Here is a 23,087-nt window from a genome sequence, read left to right on the forward strand (position 1 = left end):
GTATAATCCCAATCAATATCTAATTAAACAAAGGAAATAATATTTAATTGAACATAATAAAATATCCTAAAGATACTCGACCTAATCATTGGCCAAGTCAAAACATAAAAAAGAAAATGACTTAAATTAAATCGACGAGTCATGCATGACCTTTGACCCAAATCTCATGGCATGTATAAACAAATAATTAACAAGGACTTTAAACCATAGGTGCAAGATGTATGGTCTGCGCTACTGAAAAACATTACACGCAAGGAAAAAGACTTGATAGGAACAAATAAGATAAGGTAAAGAATGAAAGTAGGGTATGTAACAAAGGTCAAACTCGATGAGGGGATTGATCATTAAGGTACGTAATCCATCTCCTTTCCCTAATGCAACTTAATTATTATTACATAAGGTAATATTTAAAGGGTCAAGTATTAAATAAACAATCGTACAAAGTGAGCTTCATTGAAAAGAATAATAAATAAATTCACTAGAGTATAGGAAGCTTGGATTAATAATCATGATTGCATACAAATTCCAATAAAGGGATAATAAATTCTGGAGACTTAAATAAAATGTGCATTATTAGTAAGTTAAGGATTGCCCGAGACGAATGGATCTAGTACCGCTTCTAATGCCTTCACGAGATTGGGAGTTTGTGAGGGGAGTCCGGAGTAATTCGGTCACAAGTTGGAAGGGCCCCAAAATAGGGAGACCACTTGGAGACTGTTTCTGCATCCCTGGTCATGGTAATTCTTCCATCCTATATTGGGCTTAGTGAGGGGAGATAGATCCACATAGTTTGGGATATCAATGATCAAGTAGAATATTTGCTCATCTTGCAAGTGATGTGCATTCAATTGTAAAATCTACTTATGGTTAGTACATGTTGAATTGTGATAATAAATCTTTTTGAAGACATATGTATGATAATTTTATACTTAATTATGTCTTCTAGGTCAAATAGAATAATTAAAATAAGGGATCATATTAAAGGACTAGATAATGCAGCAACAAATATCACAAATATAATGCTGATGCAATCACAGGCACATAGATTTCTTGTGTGGCTACCAAACTTTAACAGATGGAGATGCAGAGATAAATATAACAGTAATCTTGTTTGCTGCAATGAGATAACATAAATAACTCTTCAAATACAATTTCAGAAATACACACAAACAAAAATAATTTGAGAAGTATTTTCAGAACTCAACGTGCAATATTTCATCAAAGGTTCTAATACCGAGATAGTGAAATCCCTTTACAATGCATTTGCTGTTTTACAAGAAACATTAATGAATGCTTGAAAATTAGCAAATTGGCAACATAAACCTTGGATTCCACCTATTAAGATAAGCTTTAGAAATAGTGATATGAATATTTTTGGAATGCTTAACCCTAAGCGCCAACTATCCCCTCAACAAATCCTCCAAAACCCTAGATATTACCTCTCTAGACTCACTCACCCTTTTAAGACGTACCACCAACAATGAAGAAGGTATGTTGGGCAAATGGGAACCCAAAAACACTGAAATCTTCAGACAAGCTCCCTTTTTGTCTTGCTCTCAAATCTGCTCATGAAATTGTATAATATCTCTAGCAAAATATTCTCAGAATGAACCCTAAATGTGATTCCTTAGTGAAATTACCAACAAATCCTCGAGGTTAGATCTTTCACTAACACAAAGAATGCCTTTCTCAAGGGTTTTTGTTCTCACAAAGCATAGGAACGGTCCAATTCAATCCGACAACTTTGTTCTTAAATTTCAATCCAAGTGTACTGCAAAATGAGCACTAAATGCCTTATAAAGGCCTCTGCAAATCCCCCTCCCACTTTAGGGTTCTAATATTTTACATATATTATACATCACTTTATGACTCCACTTTCAGGTGCCCATATTAAAATATTATTGTAATATTTACCTTATAATGATCATTTAAGTCATATTAGCTTATAATGGTCATTTAAGCCATTTAAGTAGTTTAGTTGGTAACTTTCTATTATGTAACTCAGTCAGTTTTAGTAACTTCCGTTTATGTCTTCAGTTCTCGACTGTTTCCGTTATGGAAAGATCTTTTGTAATCTTCTATATAAGGAGTATTCCTTTCCTTTGTTAATAGAACAATCAATTGTTGTTTTATAGTATCATAGTACAGTTAGCTGCTTTGCAAATTTTAAAATAAAATTCATGGATTTAGTACTAGAATTTTATTTCTAGATTTTTTAACAATTCCGTATGAAAAATTGTGAAATATACCTATGAATTTTCAAAAGATTTTTAATTGATTTAAAAAAATTAAAATTGAAGTTTGCAATGAAGATCATGGGAGCTCGGCTACAGCCTATTATTTATCAAAAAAAAAAGATCACAGGTCTTCTTTTTTAAGTATTGGATTGGTCTGCAACCTAGGATTTTTGAACCATTTTTTGGCAGCACATAAGGTGTTTTTTTTGCGGCTGTGTATTGGTTGTCTTCCAACATCTTTGTGTCAGGTCCAAGCAACTTTTTCGAAGATCACAACTTAGCCAAATTGTATTTTCTACTTTTTTGGGTAAAGATTGAAGGAATTTTTTGCTCTAAAAATTGCGGCCCATCTTACCCTTCAACATCATGGTTTTTTTTCTTTCTAAAATTTATGCAGGTAGGTTTTTTTAAACACATGATTCTCTGTCTTCTAGTCCTATGACTAAATATTTTTGAGCATTTAGCTAGGTTTTTGTATGATTTAATTCCAGAAAATTGGAGTTTTCTTCATCAATGATTTTGATCATGTTTTTCCCAAAAAGTTTACCAAGTTTTGTGTGATTTTCTTTTTCCAAAAAACCATGGTTGTCTTTTGCTTTTTATGTCAAATTTTTAAAACAAAAATATTGGATTATTTCAGGCGATTCTCGACAAAATCATGGGATTTTATTGTTTTTTCCAGAAAACAAAGGTTATTGACCATTTTTCCACAACATCATATGTTGTGATAATTGTGGTGTTGTTTTGCAACTGTGTTTTTAGTTTCAGTTTTTTTTCCCAATTTTTCATCAACAAAAAACAAAGTTGTTTGAGAAGGTGATTTTTGTTTCCGTGTCTCTAGCTAGCAAGAGAGATGGATTCATAACCCAACATCATGTTGGAAGGTACTTAGAGGTTCAATAACAAGAACTACAATGATTGGATGCAATGATGCTCACTATTTTTGACTACCTGTGTCTTGATCAACTCACTCTTCGTAAAACTACTCATCCCACAACTTTGGGCTAAATCTAGGACGAGTTTGATGAGCACAATTGTAAAGACCCTTAATTGTCTTTGCCTGGTTTGCTGATACAAACAAAGAATACTTCCCTTTTTGTATTTTGGTGTTTTCTGGTTTTAATTAGAGTTTTGCCAATATACGATTTTTTTGAAATATTTGGAATATAGCAATGCTTAAGCCAAAACATTGAAAACAAATGCTGAATAGAGAATTTACGATCAAATCCCAACTTGAACTATGGAAAGAAATGAATTGATCTGCAATTACATATAAAATAATTATTTAACCTGGAAGTGTGTGATTTGCCAGAACTCCTCAAGTCTTTACAATTAAGATGCCAATCGCATGCCTCCAAACTGGACCAGTTCTATCGCAGGCTGAATAGATAATTTTTCCTGCTTCCACATGACCTTCTAACAGGCCCATGATCCGCCCAAATACTGCTACAAAATGAAGTAATAAAATTGCAGGCTAGTGTGGACAATTCGCAGGCCCTGTATGCTAACGCAGGGCCTTGGAGATCAAACACAGCTCTTCAAAATTTAATGCAGGCTCCCTGAATGATTAACGACAGGTCTGGGTAATGGATGTGCAACCAAATTATATGCCGCCAGCTCTAGATGCAGACATGTCTGCTATGTGTAAGGGGGGAATTTTCCTTAATATCAAATGCTGAAATTGACAACCCAGCAGATTCGATTCACATACAAAGATCTCCAACTCAAACGAAGATAATTCAATTCTTAGGCAACCAATAAATCAACAACTCCTCCTTAGGCACAGTAAATACAGTAGGAGGAAAAATATAATTCAGATCAAACAATTCACAATACCTCAGCTGTGAATTGCCAAACACTTCTCAGAATCCTAGACTCAACCCTTATACTTTGACAAAGGCAACAAAATTCAGAACCTTAGAAAAGCCACAAAGGCAACAAAAGCAAATAAATATGTAAGTGTGTTTTTTCCAATGAAATGAGCTCATATTTATAATCCGTTGTTGAAAAAAAGTTTCCCAAATGAACTCAACTTCAGAAACTGCAAAAGTTTCCTAAAAGAACTCAGCTCTTGAAACTTTCCAACACAACTCTTTGAGTAATATCTCTTAATATCATTATTATAATAAAATATTATTATTTTAATAATGTGGCTTTAATAAGTAATTAATAAATAAGAGCTCGTGCAATTAATAACCACACCCACTGTAGGTGACGACCAACTGCCACATCTACTCATTGCACTGCAAAAAATGGAAACTGCCAAAAATAGACTTACTAAAAATAGTAAGTCTACAACTGGGACCCCCAAATCACCCTATTAGCTCACAAGGGTCGCTATGATGAGCTAACTCCATCAACTGCATAGACTTGCCAAAAATGGGGACATTACAACAATTATCCTACTTATCTGTCATTGTTGATATGCTTCCAGAACTACTGTCAGGCAAGATTGCTACAAAGATATGGAGCCGCCTTAAGAGCCTTCACAAGACATCAAATAAAGGCAGAGATTTCTTCCTTGATAATGTGTTCCCAATTATGATGAACGACATGATGTCTTTGTGTGATCATCTCATGAAGATCAAAGACATTTGCAATCAACTAGAGGCAATTAGTCACAAGATAAAAGAAGAGGACATGGTGGTTATCGTGCTGAAAAGCTTACCTCGATCCTATGAGCACTTCATCAAAACTCTCAACATTAACTAATGTTTCCTTGAGGTTTGATGACTTGTGCAATAAGCTCTTGTAACAAGCTAGGTGGATACAATAGCTTGGTGGCAACAACAAGATCGCCAGTGTAGGATAGAGCAAAGGCAAGTCCATTTAGCAAAAAGGACAAAGTGAAAATAAAGGTTTTTTCAAAAAATCTGATATCTATCACGTGCCATTAATGTGGTAAATTTGTTCATGTCCAAAAGTTTATTAATTAATGTAATGTTTGTTTAATGGTCATCATAGCTCCATTTTATTTCTAATTTTGGCTTTAGTTCATGATTGTTTCTTTTAGAAATACTGAGTAATTAGAGCCTTTCATCTCCATTGTATATTTCAATTTATAATAACATGGTATCATAGTAGGTCGATGAGGCTTTTTTGGAGGCTATTTAAAAAAAAAATTTGTTGCTTCCTTCTTAGAATTCTTTTTCCATAAATTTCTTAATTTTTTTTGTAAAAGAAAACATCTATAATTTTTGAAGTTGATTATCAAGTGTTTTTTTCATCTACGTTTTGGGCAACCTTTTCTTTTCTTGCATTTTCTCTTTATGCTTGTGACCTCTGCTTTTTTTGTGTGCTCGGCAACCCATGATGGATGACTTATTCTCATTTTTGGCGATCTCAAATCTCATCTTGCTCATGTGTGCGAGCCTTGTGCAATGATTTTTGTCCAAAAAATCCAAAAATCATGGTAGGTTGCATCCAGATTTCACAATCATGGGTATTTTCTCTAATGAAGGTTTTTCTGATTTTCCCCCAAAAAGTCATGTTTGATGTTTTTTTTGATAGGTAGTCAGCTGAAGCCTAGATTATTTATTATTCATTTTTTATTATTGTTAAGATTAATTATTATTATGTGTTAATCTCGAGTAGATTCAAACCCAAGACCTCCTTGATGAGAGGCCCACAATTTGCCGTTGCATTGTAGGCTCACAATTTGCCATTGCAATCATGTTTGATGTTGCTATTATCTGAGTTTTAAATTTTTTACCTCATAATTATTTGTTCGATTTTATAATTTTTATTCAGATAAAAAAAATATTTTTTTCAGATTTACAATTTCTCCCTAAAAATATTATTGTGGGGTTTGAATGATCGTGTTTGTTTTTTTCATCTTTCTTCTTAACAACTGTGTCTGTGTTTTCTAATATTTTAAAGAAAAATCATGACTGTTGTTGCTGGTCGTAGTATTTTTTGAAAAAAAAATCATCAAAGGGTTTGCCAATTTTCTCCACAAAACACATGGTTTATTTGTTGTGTGTTTTGGCTGTAGTGCTCGTTTGCAGAAGCTTTTGACGATTTTTTGAACAAAATCATGGTGGTTTCTTGAAGCAATTTGGCAGTTTTCTCCTCAAAATTATGGTTTCAATTTGAGAAGTTGTTCTCGGCATCTCTAACTATAGGGAGATAATTTTTGCTTCCTAACACGAGGTTGGAAGCAATTTGGTTATCTTGATCATTATCAAGAAGTTCTACAGAATAAGCGAGGGTCTTAACAGTAGGCTCATTTTGCAGAGCATTCTATGCATTTGTGACTAGAAGAGGGCAGCCTACCATGCATTTGTGACTAAAGACTTGCAGATTGTGTCTTCTGTAGGGTAGTTAGAACGATGACTATTAAGGGAAAATAATACAATGTTTCTTTAATGGTCATCTTATTTTGTTTGTTTCTAATTTTGGCTTTAGTTCATGATTGTTTCTTTTATAAACATCGCCATATAATCTCTTATAAATAGAGCATTTTGTGCAGTTGGCTGATCAAAAGTCTAACTAGGTAGGCTCTCAGTAACAAGTTCATGTTATAGAACAACTTGAATAGGAGTCAATTTTTTATGCATTCATGACCAAATGACCTGCAAATTAATAGTCTTTTTTAGGGTAGTTAGTAGAATGAGCCTTAAGGGAGGGTATTGAAGTAATATTGTATATATTGAGCTTATAATGGTCATTTAAATCTTTTACCTACTTTAGGTAGTAACTCTCTATTTTGTAATTTGGTTATTTTAATAACTTCCATTTATCTTTAGTTCTTGGTCATTTCCGTTATGGAAAGATCTTTTGTAATCTTCTATACAAGGAGCATTCCTCTCCTTTGTTAATAGAACAATCAATTATCATTTCAGCCATTGGTTAGGAAAAAAATATTAAAGAAAAACACATACCTTACCGTAGGCGCTTACTTAAGCAAAAAATCACTTTATTTAAATTAAATATTGCTAAAGCTAAATCTCTAATTCAACTTTATCATCATGCCTCACTTTAATTTAATGCTAAAGTTCACTTTACTGCATGCCTTACATCTTTTATATATATAGGCGAAGGCTGTCTTTTGGGTATATTTTGATGAGTGAAATTTTCAGCTCTAGGTTAATAATGATGAGAGTTAAGGGAGTCAATTGTTCCTGTGGAGCATTAGTTCTTGAATCTTTGTTTTGTTTATCTCAAATCCTTGTTCATATTGTTTAAGAATATTTAAGGTCTTTCTTTTGAGTATATTCTAGGTTGTCATCATCTATGTCATAGGGTTCACCAATTTTTTGTTATCAAGTTCAAAATTTGGCAAGCCTAAAAAAAACATGAAATTTGACAAAATTCTGCTGATAATTTGTACAAAAGGGCAACAACTTTGGTTTTTCTTAAAAATATTCTTCTAAAGCATTTTTTGAGGGATTTTCTATAGTTCTTGTTATAAATAAGGTTGCAATGTAGTATATCTGTTGAAGATGGATTTTTTTCGTCACTCACAACTAGGGTACATTGAATTTCGCAATAGCAATGTTGTAAGACTTGTTGAAGAGGGCAAAATAAATTGTATGCACATTGCCTTTTGAAAAAAGTACCTTTTGTATTTTTTTGGAGGAGAAAAACATATATGAGTTGATTTGTAAATGATGGAAATGAAATCAATCTCAATTCTCCTCATCGACTCTCCCCATATAGGAATGGTTCATGTACAATAATGGAAGGAAAATGGAGCAAGAGATGTGCACCCTAAAATGTTTTAAAATATTTACATTGAATTATAAATTATGTTAAGTCTATAATTTAATGCATAACATTCATCATTTTTTAAATTTATATGCTTAGTAAATAAAATTTTAACTTTGAAAGGCCCGTTAATGGGCTTCCAAGGGTTGATCCTTGTCGTCAAAGAGAAAATTGCATTTGGCTCCCGCTAGAGAAGGGGTGGATTAAGATAAATTTTGATGGGGCAACAAGAAGGAATCCTGGGCCATCGGGAAGTGGGTGCATTGCATGAGACAATGAGGGAAACATCTTAGCCCTTGGTGCCAAACGCCTAAGGGATTATACCAATAATGTGGCAGAATGTGAAGCAACAATACAAGCTCTTGTTTTAGGGACCAAAATTGGTATAACAAAAGTGCATTTGGAGGGAGACTCTGAGATTATTATCAATGGAATTAAGAAAGGGAAATTGGAGGCACGACATCTTGACAAGTATATAAATCAGATAATGAGTCTACTACAGGAGTTTGATGATTTCCAAATTTCCCACACATATTGGGTGGCTAACAAACTGGCAGATAAGTTGGTGAATATTGGAGTGGAAGGTTCCTTGGAGAGCAAATATGCAATGTTTGAAGACCGTAGACTTTTACAATAAGGTTGGCGGATTAGGAATTAGGAAATTTCCCACTGTTAAGAAGATTAGCTTCATGGAAATTGAAGCAAAATTATGTATATGTATCTTTATATATATCTGATGATAAATCAGTATATTAATCTGATTATATGCACACACACACACATGTACCGATTTATATATATTATTTCCTTATGCTCTCATACTCAAACTTACACACACACACACACATTTCTATTCATCCTTTTAAATACCGATTGGAGCTATTTATAAAGTGCTGATCAAGTTATCTATAAATGCGATCAAGTTCATTGTATTATGAATACTGATCATATTCCAAATACCGATATTAACAAGTCTGATTATGTGTAAACATGAATCGATGCATTATCGGGTGTAAGATGTAGTAAAGTCTAAAGCATTTGCTATGAAGTGGTAAACATTTGATCGATGACTTTAAAGGATATTAATTATATTGTTATATATTGAGCTATGGCTACGTAGAGTCACAACCCTACATAAACATATCTCAATGCACACACACACACACACACACACACACACACACACACACACACATATATATATATTGTATGTGTGAATTTTGAAAATATATCAATAACAAAGGCATTACATTCTCAGGCATATTCAGATCTGCATACACACACACACACACACACACATGTGTGTGTGCTTAAATAAATCAGAACTTAGATATTGAAGAAGATCAGAAATCGTCACATAAGATTCATAATTTATCAGTACAAGTCTCCACCAATAAACGATCTTAAAAGTTTACATGCTATCAGAGCCTAGTTGGTAGAGAGACCATCAAATTCAAAATCTTGAAACAAAACTAACAATGTGTCAAACAAAGTGAGAGTAGAGGACAGACTTGAAGGAGCAGCAATTTTCTTGTCATGGAAAATACAAATTATTACAATTCTCGAAGAATTAGAACTAGGATCCTTCATTGAATTAGATATCTCAATGCTTGAAGATGAGGCAGAAAAAGCCACTTGGAAAAGACAAAATAATAAAGCTAGAAAAATCATTGTTGATTCAGTAAAAGATCATATTCTCCATCCATCTCAAATCTAAAAAAAACATTCCAAGTATTCAAGACAATTTAGAATACATTTGAGATCTACAATTCAAGTAGATTGATTACATTATAAAATCAATTGATGAAAAATAAAATTAATAAAGAAGAATCAATTTCATCATATTTTGGAAAAATTTCCGAAATAAAATATCATCTATCATCCATTGGAAGCGAAGTAGAAGACCAAGAACTATCCATAATAGCACTAAGATGATTACCCAAATCTTGGGAGGCATTCATCCAAGTTGTCAGTAGACCTTCAATACCAACTTTTGATCAACTAAAAAATGATTGCACATAGACGAATCAAGACTAATCTTTAGAGGGATCATCTCAAATTAAGAGGGAGAAAATCAAGCTCTCTTCTCAGTCTCTAACAACAGAGGGAAAAAGAGGAAATTCAAAGGAAAGAAATATGACAAAAGGAAAGAGAATAATAATTACAAAAGAAATGACTTTTCCAAAGTTAAATGTTATAAGTGTGAGAAACTCGGACATATATTCATAAATTGTCCAGAAAGGGATAAAATCTTAGCCTCTTTAGCCGAAACAAAGAAGGATGAAAATCTATTATTCTACTTTGCCTTATCAAGTGATATGAAATCCAACGAAAATATGTAGATAATAGACAGTGGTGCTTCCATACATATAATAGGATTCAGAGATAAGTTTGAAACTTTTGGAAATTATGTCACTGAAGGAGTCACCATTGGAGACAACTCCACTTACCCAGTTAAAGGAATTGAGACTTGTTCTATACAACTAAGGACTAGGGTCACACTAAAATTGAAAGATGTTCTCTTTGTACCAGGCATAAAAAGAAATCTAGTATCAATTTCTGGACTAGCTGATGAAGGGTTTCCAATCACCTTCAATGAAGAAAAAGTTTTGTATTGGCCTAAAAACACTAATCTAAAAAATGCTATCACCATAGGGACTAGAGATGGGACCCTATATAAACTATGCAACATTCAAAAGAAAGCTCTCAACCACGAAGTGACAAATTCTAATGAAGTATGGCATAGAAGACTCAGATATATTGGATTTAGTTCACTTCCAAATGTAGAGAAAATCACCCCTGGAACACCTAGCCTAAATTCAAAACATATAGGCACCTATAAAAGATGTGCTCTAGGAAAGAACATTAAAAGACCTTTTCCTCTTAGTGAACACAAGTCTAAATCAGTTCTGGAACTGGTTCACTTTGACTTATGTGGACCCATGCCAACACTTTCTCTAAGAGGTTACTCTTACTACATAATATTCATTGATGATTTCTCTAGAAAAACTTGGATCTATTTTTTAAAGGTAAAAGAATCAAATGAGGTTCTATCAAAATTTAAAGAATTCAAAGAAATTGTGGAAAATCAAACATCAACAAGAATTAATACCCTAAGATCAGACAATGGGGGAGAATACACTTCTTAAAATTTCAAAGTTTTTTGTACCTCTGTTGGGATTAAGAGGGAGTATATAGTACCCTATAATCCTCAATAGAATGGGGTAGCAGAAAGGGAAAATAGAACCATTGTTGAAGCAGCAAACGCCATGCTTCATGATTAAAACCTACACTTCTTTTTTTGGGCGGAGGCCACCAATACTATTGTATACATTCAAAACATATGCCCACACTCAATACTAGAAAACATAACCCTTGAAGAAGTTTTTGCAGGAACTAAACCGAACTTAAGTCATCTTAGAATTTTTGGTTGCCCTGTTTATATTCACATACCTAAAGAAAAAAGAACCAAGTTAGAACCATTTGGGAAGAAAGGGATATTTGTTGGGTACAGTAAAAACTCTAAAGGGTATAAAGTCTCTGTACCTGGACAAAGATCAGTTGAAGTAAGTAGAGATGTCATATTTGAAGAAAACACTGCTTTAAAACTATCTACAAGTATAGAAGATGAGCCCATAACAGACTAAGATGAAAATCTACAAATTGAATTTCAGAGGGAGAACATGTTAGAAGAGAATGAATCATTACCAGATATAGAAAATAGAGACAGCACTAATATCAAGAAAAGACCATTATGGGCAAGAAAAATGATTGAAGAAAATAATGTTGAGCCAGATGAAATTTCCAGGGAAATCAAGAAAACTAGAAACAAATCTTGTTACACTGCATTAGTAATTGAGCTTACTAAATTTGAACCGTCAACTGTTGAAGAAGCTATGATTGAGGAATATCAATCCATATTACAAAATGATGTTTGGGATATTGTACCTAGACCAAAGGACAAATCAGTTGTTTCATCAAAATGGTTATACAAAATCAAATATGCTTTTGATGGCAGTATTGAAAAGCATAAAGCAAGGTTTGTTGCTCGAGGTCTCTTAGAAGGCAAGTATTGATTATGAGAAAAATTTTGCTCTAATTGCTCGCTACACTTCCGTAAGAACAATTATTGCAATTGCAACATCCAAAGTCTGGAAGATACATCAAATGGATGTCAAGGCCGCATTCCTGAATGGTGTCATAAATGAAGAAGTATATATTGAACAACCTGAAGGTTTTGCTATAAAAGATAAGGACAAATATGTATGTAAACTCAAGAAAGCTCTCTATGGCCTCAAACAAGCACCTCGAGCTTGGTATGAAAGGATAGATAGCTAGCTCACCAAACTAGGATACTCAAACAATGAAGCTGATCCAAACATATACTTCAAAATTTCTAATGATGACACGTTAATACTTGTTTTATATGTTGATGATCTATTGATAAAAGGTAATGATCACTTGATTGAAAGATGCAAACAAGATCGCATAGCTGAATTTGAAATGAAGGATCTAGGCCTACTACACTATTTCTTGAGCCTAGAAGTCTGGCAAAAGAAAGATCATATTTTTCTAAATCAAGGGAAGTACACTTAGGACATCTTGACTAGATTTGGAATGATGGACAGCAACCTCTAACAACTTCGATGCAAACTAATCTACACAAACTAAAAGAAGCTATGAATTCAGAATCTATTGATCCCACTCTTTATAGACAGATCATTGGATCACTTATGTATCTTGTAAATACTAGGCCTGATATATGCTATGCCACAAATGTTAAGTCATTTTATGTGTGAACCAAAAAAAATTCATTGATGGCTGCCAAACATATCTTGAGATATCTATGTGGCATTATTGGTCTTGGTTTGAAGTACAAAAATGTAGAGATAAACTTGAAGGATATATTGATTTTGATTGGGCTGGTTGTTCTATAAACCACAAAAGTACTACAGGGTGTTGCTTCAGTCTTGGATCAACAATGATATCCTGGTTAACTTACAACTGCCTTGAGTTCCACTGAAGTTGATTACATGGCAGCCTCCATGGGAGCACACGAAGTAGTATGGCTGAGAAAGCTATTATTTAGACTCTTTGAAAAACAACTAGTCCTACAGTGATTCATTGTGATAACCAGAGCTGCATCAAACTTTCTACAAGTCCCGTTTTCCACAATTGATCAAAGCACATCGTAACTCCCTATCATTACATAAGAGACATGGTTAACAGAAATGTTATCAAGTTGATTTATATCAGCACAAATGAGCAAAATGCTGACATTTTCACCAAGTCTCTTGCAAAGTTGAAAATAGTGTACTTTAGAAGTAAACTTGGTATGACAAATTTGTAAATGCAATTGTAAATTATTATATTCATGAATAAAATTAGATGTTTGCAAAGATGTGTTATGAAAGGTGATGACCTTTCTTATGTGTAAGATCACTATTGTAAGGTGACGACCTTATTTACAGTTGATCTATCTTCTAACACCAAAAGTGTTGAAGTATGCGTTATCATTGTTCTTCAGGCTGGATTTTGCCGGACACATTGATGACCATCATGCTTTTTCGGGCCAGATTTTGCTGGACACTATGAAAATCTATTGTTATGGTTTTTCGGGCCGGATTTTGCCAGACACCATAATTTTGGTTAAACCATTTTAAGTGGTGCATAACCTTGTATTATATTTCCTTCAATTCCTTCATTGCTAAAGAGGGAGTGTTAAGAAGATTAGCTTCATGGAAATTGAAGCAAAATTATGTATATGTATCTTTACACATATCTTATGATAAATTAGTATATTAATTTGATTATATATATATATATATATATATATACAGATTTATATATATTATTTCCTTATGCTTTCCTACTCAAACTTATATATATATACACACACACACACACATTTCTATTCATCCTTTTAAATACCGATCAAAGCTATTTATAAAGTGCCAATCAAGTTATCTATAAATGTGATCAAGTTCATTGTATTATGAATACCAATCATATTCCAAATACCGATATTAACAAGTCTGATTATGTGTAAACATGAATCCATTATCAGGTGTAAGACTTAGTAAAGTCTAAATCATTTGCTATGAAGCAACTCTACTTAAACATATCTCAATGCATATATATATATATATATATATTGTATTCATTTGTGAATTCTGAAAATATATCAATAACAAAGGCATTACATTCTCAGGCATATTCAGATCTGCATACACACACACACACACATACGTGCTTAAATAAATCAGAACTTAGATATTCAAGAAGATCAGAAATCTTCACATAATATTCATTATTTATCAATACAAGTCTCCACCAATAAACGATCTTAAAAGTTTACACCCACCCCATGATTGACCACCATATTCAATTATGAAGTAATTTGCTTGAGTTGGATGAGCATTCATAAAGCCATACCTCTTCTTGCGTGACAGAGGCATTGGAATCATAAGTTGGTACTCTTTGTAGTTAGTGCTTCCAGAGGGTTCGAGGGAGAGTTAAAGGAAAGGGCCGGATTTTGTTGTGTAAGCAGTGGGCTATAATGTTCCGTCTTCCCTTCTTTCACAACCCTACTATTAATTATTTACCAAAGATGCTAATGGAGGTGACCGTACGCTAGTGTTGATGGTAGAACTTGTTGTATGGTGGCAATGATACTATTATGAAGGGCCATATGGTATGGGAGTATGACCATACAGTGCTGCTAATAGAGCATAGATGATGTACGGTGAGGGGGGGACAAGTGAATGCAAGCCTGTGAGGCCATACGATATTACAGTGAGCCATATAGGATGGGATGTACGGTGTACTACGAAATGACTGTGTGCCAATCTAGAGTCTGTATGTTCGTGTAGTTGTACGGAAGAAGATGTGGGGGTAGTGAAAGTGAGTTTGAATAATACAACCATGAATAAGAGGAAATCCAAATAATGAAAATTGAACACAGGTATATTCAATTAATATTCACAGATAGATGGTGCTCCTATTTGCCAGATTCGAGCGAAGTGTTATAGGCAACGGAATAGGGTGAGGGTTGAATCTCACCAAAATTGGACAAACCAAATAGGGAAGGTCTTTCACTTCTGAAATGACGAACAATAGAGAAATCCAACAGGAATTCAAAGTACATAGAAAATAATCCAAAATGCATACCTAACAACTACCCACATGCCATACTTAAATACCCGTCAGGTAAACCTTCCGAGGGTGTACAAAGATAGCCAACGGCCACACCTACCTATAGAAAGAAATAAATTAAAAATGGGTTCGAGATATATTAAATCAATCAATCCATTAACAAGGTTTAATTAAATACATTTATTTTATGACGGGGACATTATAGTTCTCTTGTCCCAAAATTTGCTTGTCCTCAAGCAAATGCAAATCCAGTTGTAGGAAACCTTCCGTAATTAGCTTCTTTAGTTCTGAGTCAGGTACTAGGTAGATCTTGCCGCCGAAGTAAATGATGTCATCAATAACTTTGTATCTTTCATCACATATATAGCCATCCAACAACTGACATGCAAAAGTGTTCTTGGAGTACTTGACCAATAGATGGGCCCGCCAATTATCCAAGGAATGGGGTAAGATGTTCACTGTCATGTTTTTACTTGCAACGTCTGTGATCAAATCATGTTTAAAAATGGTCTCCATCTTCTTGATTGTGACTTCCCTTGATCCTTTATTTGACATTCCTCTTAGCAACACCTTCTTGCCCTCCACCTCGAATGAAAAGTCCATCCTTTTGAAACTTTGGGCGTACTGGTCAAGAGTTTCCAACCACTGGATGCCCAATATGATATCAGTATCAACCAAATCTATGGCAAAGAAATCATCTATCACGGTATAGTTTCCCATGGAAATTTGTAGCCGTGGGATCACATGAGTGTAAGGTAACAAGGTTCCTCCTGCAACCTTAACCTCAAATCCTCCATGCTCAATTGTGTGCATGCCTTTAATAGTGACCAAAGTTGAATTGATGAAATTGAGTATGGTGCCACTATCAATCATGATTGGGACTCGTTTTCCATGAAGTGTGCCACGAACTCTGAAGATACCACTTCCGGTCCCTGTAGTGAGGGTAGCAATGGAACCCCCTTTTGGTAACAAGGCATTTATTCTCTCCTACTGGGTAATTTCTTCATCAGTCACTGTAGGTATTTGTCTTTAGTCGTCATCAGGCATCACCTCAATGTAATGAATCTTTCCCTTCCCAAGGCAGCGATGACCAGGCCCCCATGGTTCTTTGCACGTGAAACAAAGCTTTTTCCTCCAGAGCTCTTGCTGAGAATCTTCATCAAACTGAGGTTTTTGTTGAATTAGCTCCTTGTCTTTGTCTTCTTGTGGGGTTGGTGTTGGTGTAATTGTGTGAGTTTTGGAGGAAAATGTGGCCATGTCACACACCTTCTTGATAGCTTCGTTGAGTGCACATGGGCTGAACCCTTTGATCTAGCCTCTCAAAGGTTCTCTCAGCCCATCCATGATACCCTATAATGTCACTGTCATAAAATAAATGTATTTAGTTAAACCTTGTTAATGGGCCGATTGATTTAATATATCTCAGACCCATGTTTAATTTATTTGTTTTAGTAGGTGGGTGTCGCTGTCAGCTATCTTTGTACACCCTCAGAAGGTTTACCCGACGGGTATTTAAGTACGACATGTAGGTAGTTGTTAGGTATGCATTTTGGATTTTTTTCTATGTCCTGCAAATTCCTGTTGGAGTTCTCTATTGTTCGCCATTTTGGAAGTGAAAGACCTTACCTATTTGGTTTGTCCGATTTTGGTGGGATTCAACCCTCACCCTATTCCGTCGCTTGTAACACTTCGCTCGAATTTGGCAAATTAGAGCACCATCTATTTGTGAATACAAATTGAATAAACCTGTGTTCAATTTTTATTATTTGGATTTCATCTTGCTCATGGTTGTATTGTTCAAACCACTACCCCTCATCTTCTTCCGTACAACTACATAAACATAGACTCTGGATTGGCACATAGTCATTTCGTAGTAACACATTAATATTGCCACCGTACAATAGGTTCTACCATCAACACTAGCGAACGGTTACCTCCATTAGCATCTTTGGTAAATAATTAATAGTAGGGTTGTGAAAGAAGGGAAAACGAAACATTACAGTGGTATCAGAGCTTTTTGATTCTGCTAACCTGTGGAAGTGAATGCAAGTTTATACTCGAAGGAGAAGGTGAAATAACCTCATTGCTAGAATGGCAGATCATCAGGATCCTACGACAAAACTCATGAATCTTTTAAGAGAGCTCAATAGAAACCAAATTCAAATCAACGAAACCCAAAGGCTGATGCAAGAAACACTATAGAAATTATCTAAGGGAAAGATGATAGGAGAGCAAAATGGGCATAGCGACGACTTGGTTTTAGGAGGGGCAAACTTTCAACCCTCTCGCTCTCGACCCTCAATACCCATCTTCCTTCCAAGGATAGAGGCATCGCAAAGAAAGAGATCCCACTTTTCAGGAAATGCAAGAAAAACTTCATGGAGATTGGCGGAACACGGATATGGATGGTGATATATCTTATAGAGACTATGTTGATTTAAGAATGAGATATTCAGGTGGGGGAAATTGTGGTTATTTTAATGATGATCTTAGGAGAAAGATCGAAAAGGTAAACTTATCACCATTTGATGGATCTGGAGTAATTACCGCATTGTCATGGGTTTTGAAGGCAGATACCTATTTCCAACTCAATTCGATGCCCGAAGAGGAAGCAATCAAGTTTGCAACACTTCATCTTGAAGGAGTGGTGCATGAGTGGTGGCATCATGGATTGGTCACTCTCGGTCATGACCAAGTAACCTCTTATGTTGAGTTCATTGAGAGACTCATTGACTGTTTCGATGGGAAGGATCTTGAGCTAAACTTCAAAGATCTAGCTCAGCTAAAGCAAACGAGCACGGTAGACAACTACATCACTAAGCTCCAAAGTTTGTTAGAATTAGTCACAAACATCTCTGAAAGACGTCAAATTGTGTTGTTTATGGATGGGCCGTACAGGATGGGTCATACGGTGTTACTACGAAATGACCGTGTGCCAATCTAGAGTCTGTATGTTTGTGTAGTTGTACGGAAGAAGATGTGGGGGTAGTGGAAGTGAGTTTGAACAATACAACCATGAACAAGATTGAATCCAAATAATGAAAATTGAACACAGCTATATTCAATTAATATTCACAGATAGATGGTGCTTCGATTTGTCAGATCTGAGCGAAGTGTTATAGGCAACGAAATAGGGTGAGGGTTGAATCCCACCGAAACCGGACAAACCAAATAGGGAAGGTCTTCCACTTTCGAAATGGCGAACAACAAAAAACTCCAACAGGAATTTGTAGTACATAGAAAATAATCCAAAATGCATACCTAACAACTACGTATATGCCGTACTTAAATACCTGTCGGGTAAACCTTCCGAGGGTGTACAAAGATAGCCGACGGCCACACCTACCTACGGAAACAAATAAATTAAAAATGGGTCCAAGATATATTAAATCAGTCAGCCCGTTAACAAGGTTTAATTAAATACATTTATTTTATGACAGGGACATTACATGGGTTGCATGCGAATTTTGAGATGGAGGCCAACTGTGTATTGGAATCAAACAACTAGATGCAGTCTTATGAGGGAATGATTTCAGTGAGAAGGAGAAGAAGTTTATGACTAGTATTTTTGAGATATTTGGACTGGAATAACTCGATACAAATTGGAGGCGAAGGTCCAATTTGTATATTGCATCTCTGTTTGTGGCGTTGGCTTTAATGGTAAGTGAATCCAAGGAGGAAATAAGGTTGTGGCGGCTTGTATGGACCCCCGGTGGCTGCTTGGGATTGACGACATTATCGACAAAGCCGTTCTAGGTGTTGGGCTATACATAGGTCATGGCCCTTGGCAATTGATTGGTTGTAGTGACTCTCAGGTTCAACCTTTAGTCATTTGGTCCTTAGCCTCTCCACAAGGCATGCATGTTCCGAAAGCTGCGAAGGGGTGGAGGAAGGTAACCTTTAGTCATGGCATGTATGGACCCCCGGTGGCTGCTTGGGATTGACGACATTATCGACAAAGCCGTTCTAGGTGTTGGGCTATACATAGGTCATGGCCCTTGGCAATTGATTGGTTGTAGTGACTCTCAGGTTCAACCTTTAGTCATTTGGTCCTTAGCCTCTCCACAAGGCATGCATGTTCCGAAAGCTGCGAAGGGGTGGAGGAAGGTAACCACTTTCTTGGAAGAGACAGTGTGGTATAAGGAGGGCACTGGGAAAGGTTTTATGAAATTGACTCCATGCAAGAGCGTGAGGATGCCAGAGGAACCTTTGATTCGTTAGATTGCTCGGGTAACCTCGAGGGAAGAGACAGTGTCAGGAGCCTTGATCAATGCTACGGAGGCAGGTGCAAACATTGCTACCATAAAAGGTAGGAAGCGCCCTCGGGGACCTAGGAGCAAGGGCAAGGAGCGAGTGAAGGATGTTGATCGAGGCATCCCAAACTTCATCAAAGAAGACTCAAACAAGTGGTTTAAGTGATGTTGGTCTGTGTTTGTGTCTCTTCCGGTTTTTGGTATTGTTATGTTACTTCTTCTTTATTGTGTGTGGTCACTAAGAATGCAAGGGTGTATGGTTTTTAGGTTGGGTCTAATGTAATATGGGGTTGTGGGTAGAAGTCATTTAAGCTTTGTGTCAAGATACTCAGAATAGTGACAAGCTTTTAATAGCTGATACATTGCAAATCTTATTATCTACTTTAATGCAAATAAAATTTACCTATCAAAAAAATAAAATTATAACTTCAAACTATATTTTATATTATATTGTTTTAAGATTTATTACAAAACGTAATAATATTGTTTCATTTTTAATAATTATAGTTTAGCTTCAGATCTATTTAGCATAGTTAAATTATTTTTAGAATTAAATGAATTTATTATCTATATATATATTCTTAAATTTATATTTATATAAGGCAAATTTAATGTCTTTGTTTTTGAATTTTTTACCCTTGCCGAACTTCATCCAAATTTTATTGATGCCGAACTCGAACTCAAATTTGAACCTCGTGACTTAGGTCATCATAGCTTTACATGCTCGCATATTCACATTCTTGATACCACCAAAAATTGGAATCTAGAAACTTTTAAAGCAAAAGTTGAATGAAAAAGCTGAAACCCAGATTCTAGAAACTAAAGTACCTTATTAATAAGTGAACTATTTGCTTTAAATAACTAGATCATATATCACTTTCATAGCCCCAATGAATATAATTAATAACTAAATTCTTATAAATTTCAATATGTAATTTTCATTGGAAAATTTCCATTGTAAGGTGTCCCTTTGTCATTGATGCCGTGGATGAGGGATATCTCTTCCACCCATTTCATAAATGACCTGCACTCAGTCTTGTTTGTTGGAGTATGCCACACTTTCAATTGGATGTTGTAGCTAACTTATTAAATAATAGTGAGTAGATTTCCACAATCTACGATAAATATTTGATTTCTGCTTCTAGATTTGATTGTAAGTATTTTTTCCATCAACGTTTCGAATCACACTCCACAATCCATCATCAAGATGAAGAGAGAAAGTGTAAGGAGAATCATCCTTATGCTTTCTCTTGTCAGCCCGATGATGGATCATAGAGTGTGGTCTGAAACTTTGATTAAAAAAAACACACAAAATCAAATCCAGAAGCAGCAATCATTTACTTATTAAACATTCAAATTAAGGATGGAACAAGTCTTCTAGGGAGTTGAACACATATACACTTTAAAAGCTCTAATGATGTACCATTTGAGGTCATCCCATCTAAAATTCTTTCGAAGAATGAACCAGTAGTCTTTTCATTCATTCCATGTTAAATCCTTCTTTGGGTTTCAATTTTTTTTGTAAAACAAAAGTGGCAAGCTACTATAATATATAATAATTAAGTAGAGTATTACAAATCTGGTTAAAAGAGCAGACCGGCACCTCTGTATATAGCTCAAATCAATACATGTTTATACAAATCATCCCAATAATTGGAACCTATGACATGCTTTTCTAATTTTATAGGGAAAACCAAGATTACAGCTCACCGAGATTAGAAACAAAACCCGACTAATTAAGCCCCAACCATCGATTTGCTTGTTTTCTAATCAAGAGCCCTAGTATTATGTTTTATTAACTCAATTAAATAAGGATAAGCAGATAATTGAATTGAATCATTTATAGATCTGATCTCCTGTGCCTCACTACCCATGCCTGCAAGAAAATCTGCAACCTTGTTACTCTCTCTATATGTATGAGAGATTATGGTTGCCTTAAATTTGTCTATCAACACTCATACATGATGCAGTATATAATTTAGCTTTCAATTGTGACTCCTATGTTTTTTACATGTTATTTCGGTTTCAAATTATTTACTCCATTTTACAGAATTTATTAAAACAATGACCCGAATCTCTACGGAGAGTGAGTAAAACTGAAAATTCCTGCAATGAAAGAAACTACTGAATGATATGTGTAAGATTTTGTGTATTCTCTATCTACTATTTATAAATTTATAAGATAGAATTAGATAATTAGCTCTTGCTTCTTCTTGAGAGATAAGTCCTTTTCCTTAACTTCAGGTTTATGTTTGGTTTTGGAGGCCAATTTGTAATAACACTCTGATTCATAAAAACATTTAGTATTTAAAAATGTAATATGATAGGTTACTGAAATAAGAGCACAAACTTAGACATCAGATGTAAATTCTTTCTAAGAATCAACTAGTAGGTTTCTCATGCATTCTATATTCCTTCTTTGGCTTTCAAATTATTTACTCTGTTTTACAGAAAATATTAGAACAGAGACCCAAATCTTTATGGAAAGTGAGTAAAACTGAAAATCCTTGCCTGGAAAGAAACTATTGAATGATATGTGCAAGATTTCTATGTTCTTTATCTAATTTATATAAATTTACAAGATAGAATTAGATAATTAGATCTTGGTTCTTCTTTTGGGATATGTATGTTTAATTAACTTCAAGTTTATGTCTGGTTTGGAGGCCAATTGGTAAGAGCACTGATTCATTTAAACATTAGTATTTTAAAAATGTAATATGCTAGGTTATTGAAATAAGTGCACAAACTTAGAAATCAGATTTATGTTTTCGAGATTATGTAAACTCAAATTCTTAGGGAGTCTTTGTACTTAAAACTTTAACATTTTTGCAGTTAGTGTGAGTGAAGTAGAAGCGTTATATGAACTATTTAAGAAGATTAGTAGTTCTGTTGTTGATGACGGTCTTATCAACAAGGTGTGCATCCTACCTCTTAGTATTATTTATAATATTTTAAGTTTGGACTCTTAAAGGATAATTGTTTTTTTTATGCTTCTATATTTGTATTTCTGGTACACAATCATTACATATCATCGTTAAAATTATTACTTCTGATTGATTTCAAAATTGTGATGCCTTTCTGATGTTTGCAGTTATCTTACACTACAAGCTCATACTGGACTTCCTAAGCTCTCAAAATGTTATTGAGTAAAAACACGTTTATACTGAAAGGCAACAGGGGGATGAATTGGTATAAGACCAAATTTGTTATTATTTAAAAGTTAAAACTTTAGCAACTATTATGAATTAACATCCACACAAATGACACAAGATTTTACATGAAAACCCGTTCAGGAGAAAACCACAGTGAATAGCTGCTTGGATCCAACATCCATATCCAGCCCTGTCAAATGAAATCTTCTCTACAACAATTGTAGGTACCAGTCCACAGGAGACACCAATTCCTACAACTGGACAGCAATCTAGCAGCAGACACCAACCTCTTTCATCGAGAGGCTCCAACCTCCTGATCTCTTAGAATAGAACTGGATGAATCAGCATAAGACCAAGTTTTTGCTTGTTTAAAGCTTTAGCAGCTATGATGAAATAATTGAAAGCATCCACACAAATGACACAAGGTTTTAGGTGGAAAACCTTTCAGGAGAAAATCGTGACGAATAGCTGCTTGAATCTGCCATCCACATCCAGTTTCAACAGAACAAAATCTTCTTGACAATAATTTGTAGACACCAATCCACCAATCCTCTACAACTAGATGCCAATCGAACAAGAGA

The 23,087-nt window shown here is 34.8% G+C and overlaps 1 protein-coding gene across 4 annotated transcripts in view; it reads left to right on the plus strand.

Moving 5' to 3' along the window:
- LOC149565143 (calcineurin B-like protein 3) overlaps positions 1-23,087 on the plus strand; it is a 197,452-nt gene that overhangs the window by 17,637 nt on the left and 156,728 nt on the right. For 2 of the 4 annotated variants that reach the window (XM_089818692.1, XM_089818691.1), the window contains exon 3: positions 22,187-22,269. The exons of the other annotated variants lie outside the window; for them this stretch is intronic. In XM_089818692.1, coding sequence (XP_089674818.1) covers positions 22,187-22,269 — 83 coding nt within the window. The remainder of the gene's footprint in view (positions 1-22,186; positions 22,270-23,087) is intronic. 4 annotated transcript variants of the gene reach the window in all.

Source organism: Cupressus sempervirens, chromosome 3 (genome assembly GCF_028749045.1).
Source record: "Cupressus sempervirens isolate cs-2001-9-10 chromosome 3, ASM2874904v1, whole genome shotgun sequence".
NCBI lineage: Eukaryota > Viridiplantae > Streptophyta > Pinopsida > Cupressales > Cupressaceae > Cupressus > Cupressus sempervirens.